This window comes from Schistocerca nitens, chromosome 4 (assembly GCF_023898315.1).
Source record: "Schistocerca nitens isolate TAMUIC-IGC-003100 chromosome 4, iqSchNite1.1, whole genome shotgun sequence".
Lineage (NCBI taxonomy): Eukaryota > Metazoa > Arthropoda > Insecta > Orthoptera > Acrididae > Schistocerca > Schistocerca nitens.
In genome coordinates, this window is record NC_064617.1 from 854,379,010 (window position 1) to 854,402,806 (window position 23,797).

General features: G+C 41.1%; 1 protein-coding gene across 1 annotated transcript in view; it reads left to right on the forward strand.

The window, feature by feature from the left end:
• Window positions 1-19,664, forward strand: part of LOC126253296 (cell division cycle protein 27 homolog) — a 209,982-nt gene extending 190,318 nt beyond the window's left edge. The window contains exons 14-15 of the mRNA XM_049954526.1: window positions 1,919-2,075; window positions 18,524-19,664. Coding sequence (XP_049810483.1) covers window positions 1,919-2,075; window positions 18,524-18,636 — 270 coding nt within the window. The 3' untranslated portion in view covers window positions 18,637-19,664. The remainder of the gene's footprint in view (window positions 1-1,918; window positions 2,076-18,523) is intronic.
• Window positions 19,665-23,797: the final 4,133 nt, after the last annotated feature.

Genomic DNA, 23,797 nt, shown 5'->3' on the forward strand with positions numbered 1-23,797 from the left:
TTAGTGGACTAATGCAATTGTATAGAATTATTTCAAGGAACTTATAAATAGTGCTCAACAATGTCACTGGGTGGTAGTTCTTAGGCTGATCTGGTGCCTTTGCCGGGCATGAGTATTCTTATGATTTTTGATTGCTTCATTTTTTGTGGGACTGAAGCAGACTTCATAATATGAGGGAAGAAATCTGGGAGCCAATTTTTTGCACATTTCCCATTATGCAGAAGAAATTATGGGTGTATACCGTTGCTTCCTGGTGCCTTCCCGGGTTTTAGAGTTTTAAGAGCTATAGCAGGTATAGAGGTAGTTCTTGAGAAGTCAAATTTTTCCTTCATGCACTTTTTTGGCAATGTAAGTTTGTGTTGATCTATCTTGTATGAGTTTTATTCCTATTCCCATAACAACAAAAAAAAGGATGGCTCCAGGCTCCTTACTGAATATTATTTCTTGCAAATGTACGAAAGGGAGTAGCATAGGGGGCTGCAGCTTCAAAAAAGCAGTCTCTGGTGCTCTGCCATTTGCAAACATTGTTGTGGCCATGAATGTTAGAATTCACTCATGCTAGACCTCAATAAGGAGGAGGCTAAGAGGGATTACAACAGTGCGGAAACTGTAAATGACAGTATCTTTGCTGAACAGGAAGAAGCTGATACCCAGTTTGACTTCCCATCTGGACCAAAGTGGCCAAGCCGGCAACTTTTTTATGTGATTATGTATTGTGTTATACATTTATTAATTCATAGTACTATTCATTTTTTAAATATACATTTGACTGGTGAAAAATGACATCGTATTACGAAGGAGGTGTTCTTGCAGTTGTTAAACTTTGACATTTTGAAGCACCTACCAGTTAGAAACCTGTGTTCTTGCCACTGTTACACGGCCTTAATAGAAATGAGCATCCCATTGATGGAAGGGCAGGGGGTGGTGGTTCTAGCTGATGTTTAGCATTGAGTATTATAAGCACCTACTGTATTCTTTTAAAAAATGTACAGTTAAAATTATAATGCTAAAACTTGATCTTTCGCTGATTTTTGTTAATAATTTGAGAATTTTACAGTTCCTTAGAAGCTCTGTGTTCTGACAAGTATGTGATGCAAAAGTTCATTTGACTAGTTGAAATTGTAGGATATTTTATCCCTCCAAGGAAGGTCTGAGTGAATTTTGTCATGGACACAAGGGAAAAAATTTAGAGTGAAAAGACTAGTGCGTCAAAATTTTGCAGTTTTCCAGCTCCCCCAAGTTAGCACAGGGTTCTTGAGATCAAAAGCTTTTATTCTACACTGCACACCTCCTACATACATCATATGAAAAGTTAATAAAATTTGGACCTTTCGTAACGTCCATTGTACCTGCCGACAGGACTGCACATGAAGTTTAGGTGTTAAATTTCTTATTGTAACAGTTGTCATTAATTTGTTGTTCACCTTTCAACAGGGGATTGTGGTAAAATATGATTTGTACCAGCGGTTACTTTAAGTATTATATTGTACATAAACAGATTACAAAGACTGTTTTGTTAGAAAGGAGATAAATCTTATGATGTCAATTCTCTTAGTCCTCATGTAAGACTAAGAATACTACATGGAAGAAACGAATGAAAACAGTGATACAAATTAAAATTTCCCATTGCTGTCTTTAAAATTATTATACCCTGTTAGTATTAAGAACTATTTTAGTAGTTTTACTAGAATATTGAATTCATATGACCATTAATATTACCACTCTTGGTCAAAAGTGGAGTAAAGAGTTTTCATTTGGCTTGTTTTGGAAAATTCTTTCAGATTTGTGTTTTATTTCTTATATACTGCAGGAATAGTTCTGCAATTGTTGTTTGTTTGTTGACAGTATTCTTTCAGTTCACAGTAACCAGTTTGTATTGTTGTATCCACTTTATCATCTTTTGAAAATTTCTTTTCAGGTGCACAAAAAACTGGGTAATACACATTTAGCTTTAATGCACTTCAGTTGGGCCACGGACCTGGACCCGAAAGGTGCTAATAGCCAAATTAAGGAAAGCATAGATCCACCTGTTTATCGAAACTTGGAAGAAGAATTTGAGGCTACTAGGCACATGGGTAGGTTTTATAAGATTTATGCTTCTCTTCACGTTTTATAATTATCTTCAGTTTCAGTTGAATGAATCAAAATATGATAAGTCGCACATCAACATGGTAGGTTGAGTAGACAAGCCCATAAATAAGAATTTGAACAATATAACTTGTTACCAGAATAAATTTTCACTCTGAAGTTTCGGTACAACTTGGTTTTTGTAATAGATATAATCTCATGAATGCATGCATATGCACGAATGCACTCAGATGTTCATTTGCATGTGCACTACGAATAGCTCAAGTACAAAAGCATACCTACATTGTTTAAATTTTACTTATACACTTGTCTACAGGTGGGGGAGAAGCTGTCTGTGTACTGTTGTTTATATTCCTCGCAGTGATGAAAAGGTCATGGCCAATCAATAGTAGTACATGGAAACTCCAAAGAAACTTGCTCTTTTCCATCCTCTTATTTAGGAAGTTGATAAAAACTTTTCTGTCTTCAGTCACTAGGTAGATAAGTGGGTCTTACATAGTGATACGCAAGACACTTTCTTCACAGTGGGTACCACAGTCATAAATTTGTTGAACAATGGTGACATTTTTCACTTAGGCCATATATTTTAATAAGATTTCTTAAAAGAAGAGGTCCCCAACAGTGGTATCAACTTTTTGAAACCTTATACACGGTGATGTAGGTTAAGGTCCAAGGTATCACACCCTGCAGCCATTCACTCTGGTGGGTCCTCATTTGCAAGTAATCGACAGGGCGGGGAAGGATCAGAATTTGATGTGATACCGTACAGCTTTAATGATAGTAAAGTTAATCAGATTGTTGGAGTAGTGTAGCAGTTCTCATGCGGTCCTCGCATGCAAAAGGTTGTGGGTTCATATCTTGTTTGCTGCTTTGGAATTTTTTTATTTTTAAAATTTTATCGAAATTACTTTGATCATTATTATTCCCCCCCCCCCCTCCCCCTTTCAGTTAACTGCTTTAAATGTAATTTTTTTATTTCTATGCCTTTGTCATGTCATTTTAATCAGCATATTAATTGTTTCAGGTGCTCTCATTTATTCTTTCTGTCATTCTTTTTTCACTTGCAATCTTTGTGCATATTAATTTCATTATTTTTATTTATCTATCACAATATTTGGACATTTGAGAATACCAGTTTATCAGTTACAAAACAAAAGACAAAATAATATATTCGTAATGACTAAGCAGCGATGTCAAAACTGTATTATTCATTACAAGACATACATTTTTTTTTTGGATGGCAATCTTCATATAAACATTAAAACCTAAATTCTTATTGCACTATGCACAAAAAATCACAGATGAAGATGTAAACAAAATTCCTCCAAAATGAAAAATAAAAATAAGGATGCAATAACATGATTGAAAATATAAGATGATGAAAAGGAAGAAATTAAATCAGAATCGGTAAATAATAATTTATTATTATTATTATTATTATTATTATTATTATTATTATCATGCACAAAGATTCTGCATGGGAAAGGAATGAGAGGAAGAAAAAAATTAGAGCAATTAAGAGAGTTTAATATGCTTATTAAAATGTTATAACAAAGAAATTAAAAAAAAACACACACACATTTAAACCATTCAACTGAACAAAAATAATGATCAGTCATTTTGATAAAGATTTAAAAACAAAAGGTTTCAAAGCACCGAACGAGATACGGACCCACAACCTTTTGAATGTGAAGACTGCACGATAACCTTTACTCTACAGAACAGTGCAGTTACTGTTATTTTTTTTAAAGCTGTAGAGCAGCATGAAAAATTCAAAAAAAAATTTTTTTCATCATTCACTTGCAAATGATGGGCAACCAGGGTGAATGGCTACAGGTTGTGATACCCTTGACCTTAACCTACATGACCCTATAGATAGATGGCCTCAAAAGGCCAATTCCAGCGATGGAGATCTCTCCTTGTTAGTTTATGCATTAGTTTTGGCTTTTCATTTTTGAGTGTGTACCCATAGCAAAGAACTATACACATGAAAATTGCAGCAAACTTATTCATAATGGTTTACAAATTACATTGTTGTGGTCATTTAACAGTACAATGTGTAAACCATCGTTAACTGTAGCACACAATGTGAGTTTGTTGCAGTTTTCATGGGTGCAGTTTCATCACATGGGTAAATATTTGGAAAGGCCTTTGTCAAAGAAGAACTAAGTTCAGACAAAGACAGTACAAAGTGTGATTAGACCCTGGCAGCAAACAAAAAATCTTACCTTCAAGAGTGGAACAACAATGACAACAATGACAGAAATTAAGAATCACACAGGAATTAATTCACACACTGGCAAAACATCATTCACTGTGTGTGTGTGTGTGTGTGTGTGTGTGTGAGAGAGAGAGAGAGAGAGAGAGAGAGAGAGAGAGAGAGAGAGAGATATTTTCTGCCTTATGGAGGCAACACAACACCTCGAGAACATTAAAAGACAAGTGCGGGCAAAAGAATGGCATGACAAACACACGCACACACAAAAAAAAAGCACGCAAACACAACTTGCACGAGTGCAGTCTGTGGCAACTAAAGCCACACTGTGAGCACAGGCATACTGAATCATCACTAGTGGTATACAAGAGGACAGCCTCGTTGTATTTCATTGCATTACATTATTTTGTAATGATGTGGATTGTGTCAGTTTAACATAAGTTATCAATCCCTCCCTGTTACTACTTCCTACTTCGTATTTCATATCTAAAAATTCATCTGTTGAGTAGGAGGAGGAGTCGTTCAGAAATTCTTTTAATTTGTTTTTAAATGTTGGTTGGCTGTCTGTCTGACTTTCAATGCTAATTGGCAAATGATCAAAGATTTTTGTGGCAGCATAATTTTCCCCTTTCTGTGCCAAAGTCAGATTTAACCCAGAATAGTGAACATCATCTTTTCTTCTGTTGTAGCTATGCGCTTAGCTATTTTTTTGAATTGGGATGGGTTATTAACAAAAATTTAGTGAATGTATGTTTTGAAAAAGTACTATGAATATCTCAAGTTCCTTAAATAAATGCCTGCAAGGTGATCGTGGATGGGCTCCATCTATTTCTGATACACACTTTTGTGCAATGAATATTTTTTCTCTTAATGATGAATGTGATGCCATATGAAAGCAGGGATGAAAATAGGCATATTAGGCTAATTTACCCATTTGTTTATCTCCAAAATTTGCAGTAACTCTAATACTATAAGCAGCTGAACCTAATTGTTCCCGCAGGTCATCAATATGTTTCTTCCAATTCAATTTCTCATCAATGCAAACATTCAGAAATTTTTAATATTCTGCCTTTGTAACAGATTTCTGTTCAAAGTGTGTATTTATCAGTGGTATAATGCCATTTACTGTACAGAATTGTATATACTGTGTTTTCTCAAAATTTAGTGCAAGTCCATTTGCAGAGGACAGCTTGTGATTACTATACTTATATCATCAGCCAAAAAAATAGCTTTGGGTGTTCATGAATATAGAGTGGCAAAAGAACAACATTGAGCGAGGTGGTGCAGTGGTTAGCACACTGGACTCCAATTTGGGAGGACGAAGGTTCAAACCCCTATCTGGCTTTTCTGATATAGGTTTTTCATGATTTCCCTAAATCGCTACAGGCAAATGCTGCGATTGTTCCTTTGAAAGGGCACGACTAAAATCCTTCCCCACCCTTTCCTAATCTGATGGGACCGATGACTTCGCTGTACGGTCCCCTTCCCCAGATCTGCCTAAGAACAATAAGAGACCCAAAACTGAACCCTGTGGAACACCATTTTTGATACCTCACCAGTTAGAGGGCTCTTCTGATTTTTGCAGACTATCTGTACTGTTAGTTTCAACCTTCAGCATTATTCCTGTTAAATATGAATTAAACCGTTTGCGCACTGTCCCACTTGTATCATAATACTTTATCTTGTCTAGAAGACTTTCACGATTCCCACTGTCAAAAGTCTTTGACGGATCACAAAGTACCCCAATGGGTGATGTTAGATTATACAGAGCATTTAATATTTGATCATTGAAAGCATAAATAGCATTTTCTGGTGAAAAGCTTTTCTGGAGACCAAATTGGCATTTTGTTAGTACTTTAGTTTTACAAATATGTGAAGGTACTCTTTAATACATTACCTTTTCAAAAATTTTGGATAAAGCTGTCAGAAGTGAGATTGGGCGGTAGTTGTTGGCGTCAGACCTATCTCCTTTTTTTCTCTTTCAATGGTCTAACATTAGCATATTTCAGTGTATCTGAAAATTGCCCTGTTTCAGTGAGCTGCTGCATATGTGGCTGAGAATCCTACTTAACTGTTGGGAACAAGCTTTTAGTACTGGGTTGGAAATGCCATCAATTCCACGTGAGCCTTTACTTTTGAGTGAATTTATTATTTTCCTAATTTCAGTAGGAGTGGTGGGTTGAATTTCAGTTTTATCAAACTGCATAGGTATTGCCTCTTCCTCTTCATTGAGTTTGATAGAAATACATTCTTCCTGTACTCTCGGTTGCCCTGTTTCCCTTTTAACAATATTCCAAATTGTTTTAATTTTATTATCAGAGATGCTAACTCAGACATAATGCACATACTTCTGATCTTTTAATAACTTTTTTTAATACAGTGCAGTAGCTTTTATAATATTTGACTGTTTTTGGATCGTTACTCCTAGTTAGAAGATACATTTCCCTTTCTGTTTGCAAGACGTTTTATCCCTTTAGTAAGCCATGGCTTTTTAGATGGTTTCTTACAATTGTGTTTCACTGTTTTCTTTGGGAAACTGTTTTCAGATATACTCGCAAAGGTATCATGGAATTGGCTAAATTTTAAATTAGCACCAGGTTCCCTGTACATCCCAGTCCAACGGTTGCAAGCTTTCCCTAAATTTTTCAGTTGTTAAATCGTCAATTGAATGCACTATTTTGGAGGAGTGGTTTGCATTACTGTATGGAGTTATGTCAGATACTGTAACCAGCTGTGCATCATGATCAGAAATACTGTTCTTAATAGGAAAAGCTTTCATTTGATGAAAGTTATCTTGGTATATAAACATTTTTATCAGTGTGCTGCTTTACTGTATTACCTGAGTAGAAAAACCAGTAACTGGCATCAAATTGAAAGAACCAAGTAGTACTTAAGGATAGCTTTCTATTGGACTCTTTCAGAAAATCTACATTGACATCCCTACAAACAATAATTTGATTCCCTCTTGTCTGACAAATAGCACAGCAAAGAATCCAAGTTTTAAAAGATGGCTGAAAATTTCCCAATGGGGACCTATACACAGCTACAATTATAAAAGTACCATTACTTAGCTTAAACTCACATGCACATGCTTCTGTATATTGCTGTACACAAAATTTTTTAGTTTCTGAAGTTTTCACAGTATGATAAATTTTGACATATATATATGGCAGCTTCCCCTCCTCTCCATTGTGTCTTTACCTCCATGTGCTGAAAGCATATATCCACCTACTTTTACCTTTTATATATTTGTAACTATTGCATGTTCAGAGAGGCATGGTACATCTATTCCACCCTCAGTTTCTAAATCTTCTAAACAAACAGGAAGCTCATTTACTTTGTTTTTTAGTCCCCTGTTGTTCTCATGCAATACACTGAAGAGCCAAAGAAACTGGTACACCTGCTTAATATTGTGTAGGTCCCGTGTGCGGATGCAAAAGTGCCGCAACATGACGTGGCATGGACTCGATTAATTTCTGAAGTAATGCTGGAGGGAACTGATGCCATGAATCCTGCAGGGCTGTCCATAAATCCTTAAGAATATGAGGGCGTGGAGATCTCTTCTGAACAGCATGTTGCAAGACAGTCCAGATTTGCTCAATAATGTCCGTGTCTTAGGAGTCTGGCCAGCAGAAGTGTTTAAACTCAGAAGAGTGTTCCTGGAGCCACTCTGTAGCAATTTTGGATGGGTGGGGTTTCGCATTGTCGTGCTGGAATTGCACAAGTCCGTCGGAATGGACAATGGATGCAGGTCATCAGACAGGATGCTTACGTACGTGTCACCTGTCAGAGTCCCATATCACTCCAATTGCACATGCCTAACACCATTACAGAGCCTCCACCAGCTTGAACATTCCCCTGCTGACGTGGGGCCCATGGATTCATGAGGTTGTCTTCGTACCTGTACACGTCCATCTGCTCGCTACAATGTGAAACGAGACTCGCCCAATGAGGCAACATGTTTCCAGCCATCAACAGCCCAATGTCGGTGTTGACAGGCCCAGGCGAGGGGTAAAACTTTGTGTCATGCAGTTATCAAGGATTCACGAGTGGGCCTTCGGTTCCGAAAGCCCAATTGATGGCCAAACATTGAAATCTGCAGCAGTTTGCGAAAGGGTTGCACTTTTTCACATTGAACAATTCTGTTGAATCATCATTGGTCCTGTTCTTGCAGGATCTTTTTCCGGGTGCAGTGATCTCGAAGATTTGGTGTTTTACCGGATTCCTGATATTCACGGTTCACTCGTGAAATGGTCGTATGGGAAAATCGTCATTTCATCTCTATGTTGGAGACGCTGTCCCATCACTCGTGCGCTGACTATAACACAATGTTCAAACTCAGTTAAATCTTGAAAACCTGCCATTGTAGCAGCAGTAACTGTTCTAACAACGGCGCCAGACACTTGTTGTCTTATATAGATGATGCCGACTGTAGTTCCATGTTCTGCCTGATTTTATATCTCTTGTGTTTGAATACACATGCCTATACCAGTTTCTTTGGCACTTCAGTGTATCTTAACATTACTTTTCGCTGTGCTTTGATGAGAATCTTGTGATATTTTAATATCTCTAGTACCTGCCTGCCTGTGCTTATCATTAAGCTCAATTTCATTCAATGTCGAATCTTTGGGCACTAATCTTAGTCTAAAAAAGAGGTACCCCATGAGTTTGTGCCCCCCCCCCCCCAAAGGTTTTGGCATCTTGTCTATCCATGTCAGTGATAGTCTATTTCCTCTGCTAACCTACAATATGGTAGAAGTTTTGTGGCATAGATTAAATACTGAGTGAATTATCCTGAAAGTTGACTCCATATTTGCATAATAATGTGTTACACATCAAATGTTCTTAACATTCAGATGGTGTGGACATTGAGAGACAGGTAACTTCAATTTCAACGAAATGGTCAATAAAAATAATTTCTACCATTAACAAAAGAAGATATTGTTGTTATAAAAGGGAACAAGACTGATTTCTGTTATGTAGCTTGAAACCCATTAATCCTTAACTTCAACTGCAGATGCAATTTAGGCAAGTATTTGACCCATCTGATGCAGGACCTTAATTTTTACTGTATGTTAACATGGTGCTAATACAGTCAACTGTATTAAAATCTACTTTATCCATTTTATGGTTTTTAAGAAATACTTTTTTGGATTTATTAACAAAAAATATTAAGTTTTTTTCTGCAGAAAATATTTTTTTGTGAAATTCCTAATGGGGGAATATTAATGAATGTTGTACCAGAGGTGGCTTTTTATGTTCTGCAGAGTCTCTGAAAATTTCATTTATTTATCCGTGATAGTTTGCACTATAATGGGGCATATGTACTGAAAATTTTAATTTGTGGGAAATTGACTTTAAGGAAAAAAACTTTTGAAATTTGTTACTTACAGTTAATTAAAAATGTCCTGCTGCATATGATGGCCAAGTGCTGCATATGATGACCATTCTTGGGCCTCTAGCAGGTCTTCCTGCTTCGTTTTCACCTTCCTGGATGTTTGTCTTGCTTTGTTGGCCGTATTAGATGCAGACCTGTCTGCATCGGCTATCCTCATTTAACGCAGTGTTGCAGCCCAGTGATCATATTTTCACCAGGATTAATTCCCAGCTCTTTCAGTACCCAACACTTTCCAATATTACCAAAATTGAATGTAATAACAGCATCATGAACTCCTAGTTTCATTGTATGCATGCCTACAAATACAGTTTTAGGAAGGCGGTTCCAAAATATGCTGTTGAAACATTCATTTGGGTTCTGCGTCTGCCCATGCAGACATTTCCTTAGAAGGTCAGGATGAGCCAAGTCTCTGAAAATATGGCTAATTGCTGTAATAACAGCAGCAGGAAGAGAATGCTGGTGAGAATAAGATTCTCCAGTTCCCTGAGCCCTATTGTATTTGCACCACGAATTTTCTCCTGATGGATACAATTCACAACATGGCTTATCATCAGTAGAGGACTTATGGAAGAATATGGCCCAAACATCTCTCTTCATTGCCTCCAGATTTTCTTTATTTCTCCTAATTGCCTGCCCATAGTATACCTGCATGTTTTCTATTTCAGTTTAAGTTAACCGACCATGTCCAGTCAACAATTTTTCATCTTCTAATTTTTTTCCTCTCATATCAACAGTTAGTTTTCTCAGCCTTGTTCCCAAACGTTTTTGAACATGGCCTACACATTCTATTTTGCTAATAATGGCATCTCCGTATGGCTTAAAGTTCACCACATTGTTGTATGCCTTACTGTCACCATCGCCTAAATATTTGGTGTACCATACGCCTCTTGTTTCTACGGAGCGATGAAATATTTGTTGTACTCCATGAACTTCCATACCACCACTTGTTCCTCTAAAATTAGCCACACAGTTGTGTTCTTTATGTCCATTGCCTTTGCAACATTTGCAATATTTAGACCTTATCTCCACATCTAACACTATACCGGTGTCTACACTTGTGGCAGTCACTACTCCATTCAGAGAAGTATGTCCTCTTTTGTGCCAACTTCCATCAAGTGCAATATTCAAACATCCATCATTTTCTTCCACTGCTTCCGTAGCAGCCAGTTTCATGCTTTCCTCACTAACCTCACATACAGCTTTCTCTTATATTGCAGTCAGTTTTTCAAATTTATTTGGTGGTTGATGTAAGTTCATCACTGAACGAAATGTTCTCCCTGCAGCCATGCCCTTGCCAATGGATCGTAAGGCATAAACTAATCTAGTATTGATTTCATAAGGGCCACATGCATCTGGTTTTGAAGAACTCATAAATGAAATCACAGCTGAGCATTTAGTGCAAATTAAATCCAAAGCAATTACTAGGCCTTTTCTCCCACTGGCACTCTGACAAATTCTCACTCTCTGTGACTTACCACACTGTCTACATTGTACACATTTAGAAATTACATCTGATAATATTCTCAAATTTATAATAATGTTACTGCACCCTTTATCACTTACAGTAAATTTGTTGTAACACTCTTGAAGTAGTGAGAGATTCTTTGATGATGAACTTGTTGAAGAACGTTGATTAGAAACATTATTGCCAAGCGACATAACCTCTTGTACAGAAAGCTTTCTAAACTCGTTTCCTCTGAATCGTCGTTTCTTGAAAATGCCTTTACGTTTCGTCATCTTCCATAAACACAACAAAACACACGTAAACAAGCACTGTAAACGTAAGTATAACAACTACTCGACCCCCCCACGGGGGTCCATAACTCTTTTGTGGATACATGCGTAGCGAGCACGGGACCCCGAGCTAATGTGGCCTTCCTTCCTTTCCGGGCTGCATACCTTCCCTTTCCGCATCCTTCCCCATCCCCCATCTTCGCCCCCACCCCCACCCCCCCACCTCCGCCTCTGTCCTTCCCCTTCTCCCCCTCTGGGAGTATGTTTTGTGCCTACGTCCGGAGACGGACGCTCGAAACTGTAACAAATTCTTTGCTTTCTCCGCTTGCAAGTCTTCGTCCTTCTTTTGTCCTTCTCTTTTCCTTACCTCTTCTCTTTGCCCTTTTCTCTGCTGCGGCATTTGAGACCTCTCTTCTTTCCTTTCCCTTTCTCTTTTTTCCTCCCTGTGCGTGTCTGAAGGCCGACCCACGCATTTCCATGCGTAGCCGGTGGCGGGGTAACGCGTAATTCCCTGCCCCGGGTAGACAGGTGTACACGTACATACCCCCTGGTAACGGCCAGGCCCAGGGAGGGGTGATTACCCGAGCAGATACCTTCCGCAAGTGCTGATTGGTCCCTCCGTGTGTTTGTCGGGAGGTGTGACCTGAGGTGTGAACAATCACCTAAGGCGGGAGTGCCCTCAGAGAGGGCCCCCACAAGGAAGGAGCGCGCCATCGGAGACGCCGGTAATCATGGGGGATACTTTCGTAATGGTTTCCTCATCTTCTGCTATGTCAGCTCACAAGCGTTAAGTTCAATGACTCTCAGCCACAGTCAGTCCTTCCATCGTTGCCACAGTTCCTTGTTGTTTCTCGGTCTGAGCAAGGTCACGACTTCTCCACGGTCAACCCTTTCATTATTCAGAAAGGTGTTGACGCAATTGCAGGTCCTGTAAAGTCTTGTTCCAGATTACGAAATGGCACCTTGTTGTTAGAAACAGTCAGTGCCCTCCAGGCACAAAAATTGCGCGATCTTCACTGCTACACACCTTCCCTGTCCGGGTGGAACCGCATCGTACTTTAAATTCATCACGTGAGGTCGTTTATACACGCTCCCTCGACAGATTGTCCGACGAGGAAATTCAACACTACCTGTCTGACCAGGGCGTAACGGCTGTTCATAGAGTCATGAGAAGGGTTGACACGAACGTCATTCCAACCCGTACTGTCTTGAAAATCAAAGCAGGCTATGAGATAATTTCCGTTCGCCCTTACATCCCAAATCCTACGCGTTGCTATCGGTGTCAGCGGTTCAATCACACCAGCCAGTCCTGTTCCAATCCGGCCAAATGTGTTACATGTGGCAAGGATGCCCATGAGGGTGCTTGTCCACCTCCATCCCCTCGTTGCATTAACTGTACGGGTGACCACGCTGCTTCCTCTCGAGATTGCCCCATTTTTAAAGACGAAAAGCTCATTCAGGAAATCAGAGTGAAGGAAAAGGTGTTGACCTTTGCTGCTCGAAAATTATTCGCCAGTCGACAGCCCACTGTGCCTCAGACAGGAAAATACAGCACTGTCCTTGCCTCTCCTCGGCCAACAAAGGAGGCGGCCACGCAGACTTGTGACCTCACCTTTAGTGCCACGGTCGTCAGATCGGCCAGCGCAGAGATCGCCCGTTCAACCTCCCCACTTTCGCCTGCTCACTCTATGGCTCACCCTTCATCGGGTTCTGCTGAATCTCGAGCCCAAAAGTCAGACACCAAGACTTCGAAAAAAGAGCATACTTGTGAAGATTTTGTACGTACCCCAACTTCACAACCATCGGTTCCTCCTTCATCTAAACATCATGTTTCCAAGAAGGCTAGTAAGAAACCCAGTTCATCTCCTTCTCCGCCAAGGTGTGTCTCATCTACAGCACCACCTGGCGGTAATCGCCCTCGGCCGTCTTCTGTGTCACCGAGGCGCACTGCTGGCGGCCGATCAACCGGCCGATCGCTGGGGGCAGGAGCTGCTCCTGAACAACCTATGGATCAGGATCTTCTGCCTTCGGCTGAATGCAATTCCATGCTGTCGGTCGCAAGCTCTGAGCAGTCGCTGAGTTGACTGCAACCTTGGTCACATTCCTCCATTTTGTGTTCACCCTATGTCCATTATCCACTGGAATATCCGCGGCCTTCGAGCCAATCGGGATGAATTGTCGATCCTCTCACGATCCTACTCGCCGGTCACCTTCTGTCTTCAGGAAACAAAGCTGCGTCCCTATGACCGCTTTGTTCTCCCCCTTGTTCTCCCCCATTTTCAGTCCGTCCGATTTGATCTCCCCTCTGTTGAAGGCGCTCCAGCACATGGAGGACTCATGACTCTTCTCTCCATGATACTCTCCATTATCACCCAATCCCCTTAAACACTTCCTTCCAAGCTGTCACTGTCCGTCTTTCCCTTTCTGGATATACCTTTTCTCTTTGTACTGTATACATTCCATCGTCCACACCAATGGCACAAGCTGATCTCCTTCATCTTCTTGGTCAGCTTCCATCCCCCTATTTGCTGGTTGGGGACTTCAATGCCCACCACCCGCTTTGGGGATCTCCACATCCTTGTCCGCGTAGCTCACTATTGCTAGACGTCTTCCACCAAGCGGATCTAGTTTGCCTCAACACTGGGGACCCTACATTTTTGTCTGCCTCCACGACAAATTTTTCTCATTTGGACATATCGGTCGGTACTGTTCCGCTAGCTCGGTGCTTCGAATAGTTCGCCCTTGATGATACACACTCAAGTGACCACTTTCCATGTGTCCTTAGACTGCAGCCTCAACTGCCATATATGCACCCGCGACGCTGGAAGTTTGCCCAGACTGATTGGACACTTTTTTCGTCTCTAGCGACATTCGATGACTGTCACTTTCCTAGCGTCGACGCTGAGGCCACACATATTACAGACGTTATTCTTACAGCTGTGGAACGTTCAATACCACGCACCTCCGAATTGCCCCGGCGCCCCCCAGTTCCTTGGTGGAACGAGGCATGCCGTGACGCAATACGTGAGCGGCGACATGCTCTTTGCGTTTTCCGCCACCATCCTACTTTGGACAACTGTATCCGTTATAAGCAGTTCCGTGCGCGATACCATCGCGTCATCCGCGATAGCAAGAAGGCAAGCTGGAAACTCTTTACTAGCTCATTTAACACCTTCACTCCCTCCTCGGTAGTTTGGAGTCGGATTCGACGGTTATCAGGCGCGCCTAGTTTCTCCCTGGTCTCTGGGCTCACTGTCGCGCATGATAAGTTAGTGGACCCCGTCGCAATTTCTAACTCATTGGGTCAACACTTTGCTGAGATTTCGAGCTCTTCAAATTACCCGCCAGCGTTTCTCCCGAAGAAACGTGCAGCGGAAGTGCAACCTCTTGCTTTCTCCTCTCAAAATCGCGAAAGCTATAATACTGTTTTCTCCATGCGGGAACTCCAACATGCACTCTCTTCTTCTCGCTCCTCCGCCCCAGGACCGGATGGTATCCACATCTAAATGTTGCTGCATTTATCAACCCATAGTCTGCGTTACCTCCTTTGCCTTTGTAATCGAATTTGGACCGACAGTACTTTTCCCAGACGATGGTGGGAAGCTATCGTCGTTCCGTTCCAAAACTTGGAAAGGACAAACATCACCCCTCTAGCTATCGCCCCATTTCTCTCACGAGTAGTGTATGTAAGGTTTTGGAGCGTATGGTGAATTGCCGTTTAGCTTGGTGGCTGGAGTTCCGTAGTCTTTCAACACCTGCCCAATGCGGTTTCCGAAAGCATCGTTCTGCAGTTGACCATCTTGTTGCTCTCTCCACTTATATCATGAACAATTTTCTCCAGAAACGCCAAACAGTAGCAATATTTTTTGATCTGGAGAGAGCATACGATACCTGTTGGAGGACAGGCATTCTCCACACACTGTTCTCTTGGGGCTTTCGAGGTCGGCTGCCCCTTTTTCTTCACGAATTTATGGCAGAGCGCACATTTAGAGTGCGGGTGAACACCACTCTCTCCCGTACTTTCTCCCAAGAAAACGGGGTACCCCAGGGCTCCGTGCTGAGTGTTGTACTGTTTGCCATCGCCATAAATCGGATTATGGATTGTCTCCTTCCTGATGTCTCGGGCTCCCTCTTTGTGGACGATTTTGCGATCTTCTACAGCTCTCAACGGACCAGCCTTCTTGAACGACATCTTCAAGGATTTCTCGATCGCCTCCACACTTGGAGCATCGAAACCGTCTTCCGTTTTTCACCCAGTAAGACCGTTTGTGTTAATTTTTGGCGATGTAAGGAGTTTCTTCCACCCTCCTTACATCTAGGACCTGTCAACCTTCCGTTTTCGGACATCGCTGAATTCTTGGGTCTTATGTTTGACAGAAATCTGTGCTGGTCCTCCCACGGTTCCTATCTTTCGGCTCGCTGTCTGCGATCCCTCAACACCCTCCGTGTCCTGAATGGTACCTCCTGGGGAGCGGACCGAGTGGTCCTTCTCCGCCTCTATCGCGCCTTAGTGCGCTCGAAATTGGACTATGGAAGCATAGTCTGCTCCTCTCCTCGGCCGTCTATTCTTCGGCGTCTCGACTCTATCCACCACCGTGGATTACGTTTAGTGTCTGGAACTTTTTACACCAGCCCTGTGGAAAGCCTTTATGCTGAGACTGCTGAACCTCCGCTGTCCAGTCGGCGAGCTGTCCTTCTGAGTCGTTATGCTAGCCATCTGTCTTCCATGCCTGCTAATCTGGCCCATGACATTTTTTTCGATGCCTGCTTGGATGTAGGGTATGCAGGCCGTCCTTCCTCCCTACTACCACTGGGAGTCCGCTTCCGTCAACTGCTCCATTCTCTTTCCTTCCGCTTTCCTAAAACCTTCTTGACAACTTTGGGTACAGCACCGCCTTGGCTCCGTCCCCGGATCTGCCTGCTCCGTGACCTTTGTCAATTTCCCAAGGATGGCACCCCTTCACTTGTTTATCGTCGGGCATTTGCTGCTGTATGTGCACAAATAAAGGATGCCACATTTTATTTACACTGATGGCTCGAAAACATCGTTAGGTGTAGGGAGTGCCTATATTGTTGGCGACACCCCAAATCGATTTCGGCTTCCTGACCAGTGTTCGGTTTATACTGCGGAGCTTTACGCTGTTCTCCAGGCTGTCCAATACATCTGCCGCCATCAGCGGATGGACTATGGAAGCATTCTCTCAGCTCTCTCCTCAGTCTCCAAGCTCTCTTCCCTGTCCAACCTCTGGTCCACCGGATTCAGGACTGCCTGCGCTTGCTCCATTTGGGGGGCGTCTCGGTGGTGTTCCTCTGGCTCCCAGGACACGTTGGTATCTGTGGCAATGAGGCGGCCGATATAGCGGCCAAGGCTGCAGTCTCTCTTCTTTGGCCAGCTATTCGATCGATTCCCTTCGCCAATCTACGAAGCGTTTTATGTCGTCGTGTTGTTCTTTTATGGCACGCACATTGGTCGACACTTACCCATAATAAATTGCGGGACATGAAAGCTCTTCCTTGTGCTTGGACCTCTTCCTCCCGACCGCGTCGTCGGGAGGAGGTAATTTTAACTAGACTCCGGATAGGGCACTGTCTTTTTAGCCATCGACATCTTTTAAGCGGCGATCCTCCCCTACTCTGTCCCCACTGCTCTCAGCTGTGGACGGTAAGACACCTTTTAATTGAGTGCCCCTATTTTACTCCGTTACGCGCCCGTCTACAGCTGTCGCCTGATACATCGTCCATTTTAGCAGATGACACGCGCTCGGCCGATCGCGTTCTCGAGTTTATTAGTGCCAGTGAGATGACGTCAGTCATTTGAAGCTCTTTTTGAGGACAACCAACCCCTTTCTGTAATGGATTTTTAAGCTTTCCTTCTGCTTTTAGTTTCTCCAATTTTTTGAGTTTCGTTCCCATTGCTGCTGCTTTCCATTTTCGTTTTTTACCGTTTTCTAAGTCACAGACCGGGCGCTAATGACCATAGAAGTTTTGCGCCCCCCCCCCAAAAAAATGCGAAGCTCTACTTTAAAAAAAAAAAAAAAAAAAAAAAAGTGCAATGTAGGGGATATAAAGATCTAAAATATATGCAGAAAAGTGGGTGTGGCACATAAACACACGTGGTAGGAAAATGCTCTTTAGATGCTCAAAAGAATCCCCCCCCCCCCCCCTCCGCCCAGCTAGATCCTTTTCAGAGTACTTAAATAAAACCTTAATCTATCGAAATATGATGAAAACCGAAAATTGATCCCCCCACCACCCCACCCCACCCCCACCCAACCGACCTGAACCACAGTGAAATGGTATGTGGAACAATGTTTGGCACCGGTGCATGGGTGTTTAAAACCAATTGTTCAAAAGCGTCAACAATCTGTACTTTCATAACATCAACACTCCAGTAAATCAGTAAAGACAAGTAGTCCATTCACTTGCAGCAGACTTGAAAGTTCTTCATCACCCTACCTGTAACCATGATTTGGTCTCAAAATTGTGAAAAGCAAAAATTCAGATGAAGGCACAATAATAATTTTTTACAGGTGAAGAGCATGTGCAAACAAGGGACAATAAACAATGCATAGAAAAGCGAAAATTGTTGATAGAGTAATATAAGGGGGTCTTTTTTTATATATAAAAAGCATTTGCAGTCTGTTGACTTTATATTATTAATGAATCCACTGAGATTTTTTTAGTAATTTTTGTTTTTATGGGACATGGCTCATGAAAATCTGTGTATCATTTTCTTAATTTTTTTTCAATCTACTTGTTTTTGACCTAGTGCAGGCTCTTGTATCCTTCAGTAGTATATGAAATAGAAAATAGATCTCACTGTCAACAGCATTGTAAAAGTGTCAATCACTGATATTTGAATTGTGATGAATTTTGTTTTGCATGTGTCTAGTGCTGAGACAGTTAAAAGAAATAAAAATGGACTGGTAATTTATTAGTCCATTGTACTCGCAAGCTTACAAGGAAACTTATCTTTACTTTCAAGAATGAGGCAAGTAAGATATTGCCTAGTAAATGCTCACAAAGTAATTTTTAATGGGCTAGACAAGAACTAGTGCTTTTTCTAAAATGTGCTTAAATTGTTTCAGTTGGTGAGGATTTTCCTAGTGAAGGTAGCTCAGCTCCTGTCCATGAGTCTTCTTCGCAGGAGGGAGCAGAATTTGAAACTCCTCGTGTAATTGACAGTGACGAGAGCCTGTAGCACTCCATCAGCTTCTCCACAAGAACCTGACTGTTCTTGAAAAAGACAATGTTGCCTCCATACAACTTTTCACTTTTAGCTGTTTTTACAGAAGGCCTTCTATACCTCATTGAAGTAATTCTGTTACCACTATTGATTCTGCATGTAATGAAAATGGAAATTTTATAATAAAACTTTTTGATTTGGTTCCTATTTCTATAAAGGACTAAGAAGTTAACAGTTTTTGAATTTATCACATCGTATTAGTTAAACATGACATGTGAGTTCAGAACTGTTGTAACAATTCAGAAATCTTTTGTTTACACTTTGGATGACATTTATTTGTGATTTACAGTATTCTACTTAAAATTGTAATGATACTATAGTATGCTTTTTTTTATGGAGGTATATTTCACAACGTGTAAAATTTATCGTCAGTGTAATTTGGAATTTGATGTGTGTATATATATATATAAATTGTGATGTCAGTAGGCAACTACTCAAAGAGGAAATAATGCTTTAAGTGTCTAGATTTTATTTTAAAAATCTGGCGTAATACTGTAAATTGTACCAAAACTTCTACTTTTCATAGTCTTTAATTTTATTATATTCCTTCAAGAATTTGGGTGAGTCAAAATTTTTGTATATATATATTGTTGCTCATTGACTGTATAATAATATTTATATTTATTTATTAGCATGCCTGATGTAAATGAAGTTATTGTATCATACTTGTATAAGTTACTGTTGAAAACAAAGATGTATATAATGTTTATTAAAGCAGTGGTTTCTTATTAGTACTGATGTATAATGTTATGTGACTGCTAAGAATTTTCTTTTCAATTTGCACTGAAATTTATTTGCATTTACAGATTATTAAGTTTTATACTTTTATACAACTATAGACTGTTTTATGTAGGTTTTCAATGGCAGCACACACTGAGTACAACTATGATCCTGTGGGTGCTAAGTACTGGATTATCTTTTGCTGTGACTGAGAACTAAAAGATGATTGAAGCTTAAATATAAAAAGAGTTCTTTGCATCACATATGGTGTATGTTCTTGTATTGTTACCCTAAAATTTTAACTGCATGCCTTTACAGCTTCTCCCAGGTCAAGTGTTAATATATTAAAAAGGTAGATATATTTGCCCTTGTACTTAGTCATCTGTTAAGAGAGAAGGGGAAATATGCACAGGAATCATATTCCCATGTCGTTTTGTTGCTAAGGATATAGCTGCAGCTTCTTTGAAGCTGCTATTGCATAATTTGAGCTCAGTCCCCTCATTGAAGACAAAATTGCATTAGTTTTAAGCATGGAGTTACCCTCTTGCCTTGTTAAATACATTTTGTGTGTGTGTGTGTGTGTGTGTGTGTGTGTGTGTGAGAGAGAGAGAGAGGGGGGGGGGCCGTGTTTGGTATCTGCTATTTTCCAAATCTCTGTATTTGATGTGGCATTTGAGTTCTGCACAATGCTTACTGTATATTTAGATGGTTCTTTTCCTGTTTATTATATCTGATCAGTCAAGTCAGAAAGCACAAATGAGAAACAGTGACTATTGGGGCTTAGGGAGGAGGGAAAACCATTCATTCCTAGCAAGTGGACGTGACCATGGAGGAAAGGATTAGTGTAGCAAGGTTGAAATGGTGTAGCCTAATTAACTTCTATGACAGTACACAAACAACTTACAGGAATTCAGCCAGGTAAAATTTACAGCGACTGCCGATATTTTGGTGGGAGTACACCCCCTGCCATTTTCAAGGCACAATCTGCAACTGACAGGCGATGTACAGGCAAATTTAAAACATCGGTTCTTGGAGTAATTCAGGGAAGATAAAACACACACACACACACACACTGAACACTAATGCCACCAAAGACAACCAGTCAGAGATATCAATAGAGACTATGAGCTATCAAGTGAGGTTACATTGACTCTGTCCCTCTGTTTTTTGACAAGCGAGAGAGCAGGATTCCAAGCAGAGTTTAAACAAAAACCTCCATCACTGTTTACAAGGTTGCTCACTAATTTAATCTCAACTGTCCCAATATCTGAATGTACATGCCCAATATCTCGGTATTGTTATATACGAGGGCCACTCCAAAAGAAATGCACACTATTTTTTTTTTTTTAATCCATCTTTTATTCTACATGTTTGAAAGTTTTACAGTGTGTAGATACATCCTTTAGGAACAATATTTTCATTTCTCCACATAATTTCCATCCCTCTCAACTGCCTTACACCATCTTGGAACCAGTGCCTGTATACCCGCACGGTAAAATTCTGGACCAACCTGTTGGAGCCACTGTTTGGCAGTGTGCACAAGGGAGTCATCATCTTCAAACCTTGTTCCACGAAGAGTGTCTTTCAGTTTCGCAAAGATATGATAGTCACATGGAGCCAGGTCAGGACTGTAAGGTGGGTGTTTCAGTGTTGTCCATCCGAGTTTTGTGATCGCTTACATGGTTTTTGACTGACATGTGGTTGTGCATTGTCATGCAATAGCAAAACATCCTGCTTTTGCCGATTTGGTTGAACACGACTCGGTCGAGCTTGAAGTTTCTTCAGTGTCGTCCCATATGCATCAGAATTTATGGTGGTTCCACTTGGCATGATGTCCACCAGCAAGAGTCCTTCGGAATCAAAAAACACCGTAGCCATAACTTTTCCAGCAGAAGGTGTGGTTTTGAATTCCCCCCACCCTTTGGGTGAATTTGCATGATGCCACTCCATTGATTACCTCTTCGTCTCAGGTGAAAAATGATGGAGCCATGTTTCATCACCTGTCACAATTCTTCCAAGAAATTCATCTCCACCATTCTTGTACTGTTCCAAAAGTTTGCTGCAAAACATTTTTCTTGTTTCTTTGTGAGCCACCATCAACATTCTGGGAACCCACCTGACGCAAACCTTTTTTAATGCCATCACTTTCAGTATTCTGCAAACACTTCCTTCCCCTATCTCAATGTAGTGTGGCAATTCGTTCACTGTGATGCATCTGTCAGCATTCACCAGTTCGTTAACTCTCTGCACATTGACTGGAGTGTGTGCAGTACGAGGCCTGCTGCTGTGAGGACAATTCTCAATATTGCCGTGCCTGCTTTCATCATGTATCCTGCTTGCCCACCGACTGACTGTACTGCGATCGACAGTAGCATCTCCATACACCTTTTTCATCTTGTGGATGTTTCCCACTCTCTCGTTTTCACAGCACAGGAATGTCATGTGTAGCAGCCATCTTGAAGATATGCTGTGACGGCGCCACTCACGGGAACAGGTTGAACTAAGTTTGAAAACAAGCGGGAAGGATGTATCTACACTCTGTAAAACATTCACACATGCAGAATGAAAACTGTGTTTTTACAAAAATAGTGTGCATTTCTTTTGGAGTGACCCTCGTAACATAGGGTGATCAGTACCTAAGCGATGTTTGGCAATAGCAGATCTACTTGGCTGCTGTAATCGTGTTTGCCGTTTATGCTCAGTACATCAGTCCTCCATGGTCATCATAGTCTGGCCAATATATGCCATGCCACAGCTACAAGGAATGCAATATACACCCACCTTACACAAATCAAAATCATCCGTAACAGAACCCAAAAACACTAATTTTAGATGGTCGGAAAACACATTTCACGTTGCATTTCTGTAAAATACGACTGGTCTTGTTGGAAGTGCATCCTATGTAAGGCAAAAGGCAGTAGACTTAGGTGTCAACTCAGCATTATCACCTATCACCCAATGCACAGTTGGCTGATAGTGCAATGGACGTACGTTCAATCTGTCTTTCACTATAACCATTTTGATGAACCCTTCACGCTGAGCCAGATGGTGACAGCTATTAGCCTGCAAATACAGGTTGATGTGAGTGTGTTTCCAGTAAACAGCATGTCCCAATGATCCATCATCCTTCCTCCTAACCAAAACGTCAAGAAAGGGAAGGTAACCATCCTCTTCCACCTCCATCGTAAAACAAATGTTCGGGTGGATCGAGTTCAGATGTTCTAAAAATGCATTCAAATTCTCCCTACCATGAGGCCAAACAACAAAAGTACCATCAACATATCTGAAGAAACAGGCAGGTTTCAAAGGCGCCGACTCCAATGCACTTTCCTCGAAGTCTGCCGTAAAGAGATTTGCAATCGCACGAGGCAACAGACTACCCACTGGAACTCCATCTGTCTGCTCGTAATATTGGTTATTGAATAAAAAGTAAGTGGACGTCAACACATGCCGAAAGAGATTAGTTAATTCAGCACCAAACCTAACCTCGGGTAACCGCAATGACTCAGAGAGAGGAACACGAGTGAAGAGAGAGACCACAGCAAAACTTACTAAAATATCAGAGTCACTCAACTGCAGTCCCTCCAAACGATGCAAGAAATCAGCTGAGTTCCTGATATGATGTACACACCGACCAACTTGTGGACTCAACAGAGAAGCAAGGTGCTTGGCTACACGATATATCGGAGTGCTGATATTCTTCACTATAGGATGGAAAGGAAACACTTCCTTGTGTACCTTCGAAAGACCATATAACCTAGGGGTAACTGCACTATAGGTGTTAAGACTCTTTGATAATGTCCTGCAACAAACCACTGTTCTTCAGGAGGCTGTTGGTTTTTCTCTCAATACTGTGTGGGGTCAGTATTGATTCTGTGGACAAGTATAATGCGACCGTTGTTTTAAACAAACAAGATTATGTACAGAAGATTTATTATCTGACTCAGCATATTGCAGAATCGATGCTGAGCCCACAAAAGTATTGAGAGAAAGACCAACAGCCTCCTGAAGAAAATTGGTTTTGTCACAGGACACTATCAAGAGTCTCAACACCTATAGTGTTGTTCCCCCTAGGTTATAGGGCCTTCCGAAGGTTCACAAGGAAGGGGGTTCCTTTCGTCCTATAGTGAGTAATATCGGCACTCCGACATCATGTAGCCAAGCATCTTGCTTCTCTGTTGAGTCCACAAGTTGGTCGGTGAGAACATCATATCAGGAACTCAGCTGATTTCTTAAGTCGTTTGGAGGGACTGCGGTTGAATGACTCTGATATTTTAGTAAGTTTTGATGTAGTCTCTCTCCATTTGTGTTCCTCTGTCTGATTTGTTGTGGTTAATTGAGGTTAGATTTGGTGCTGAAGTAACTAATCAGCATGTGTTGACATCCACTTACTTTT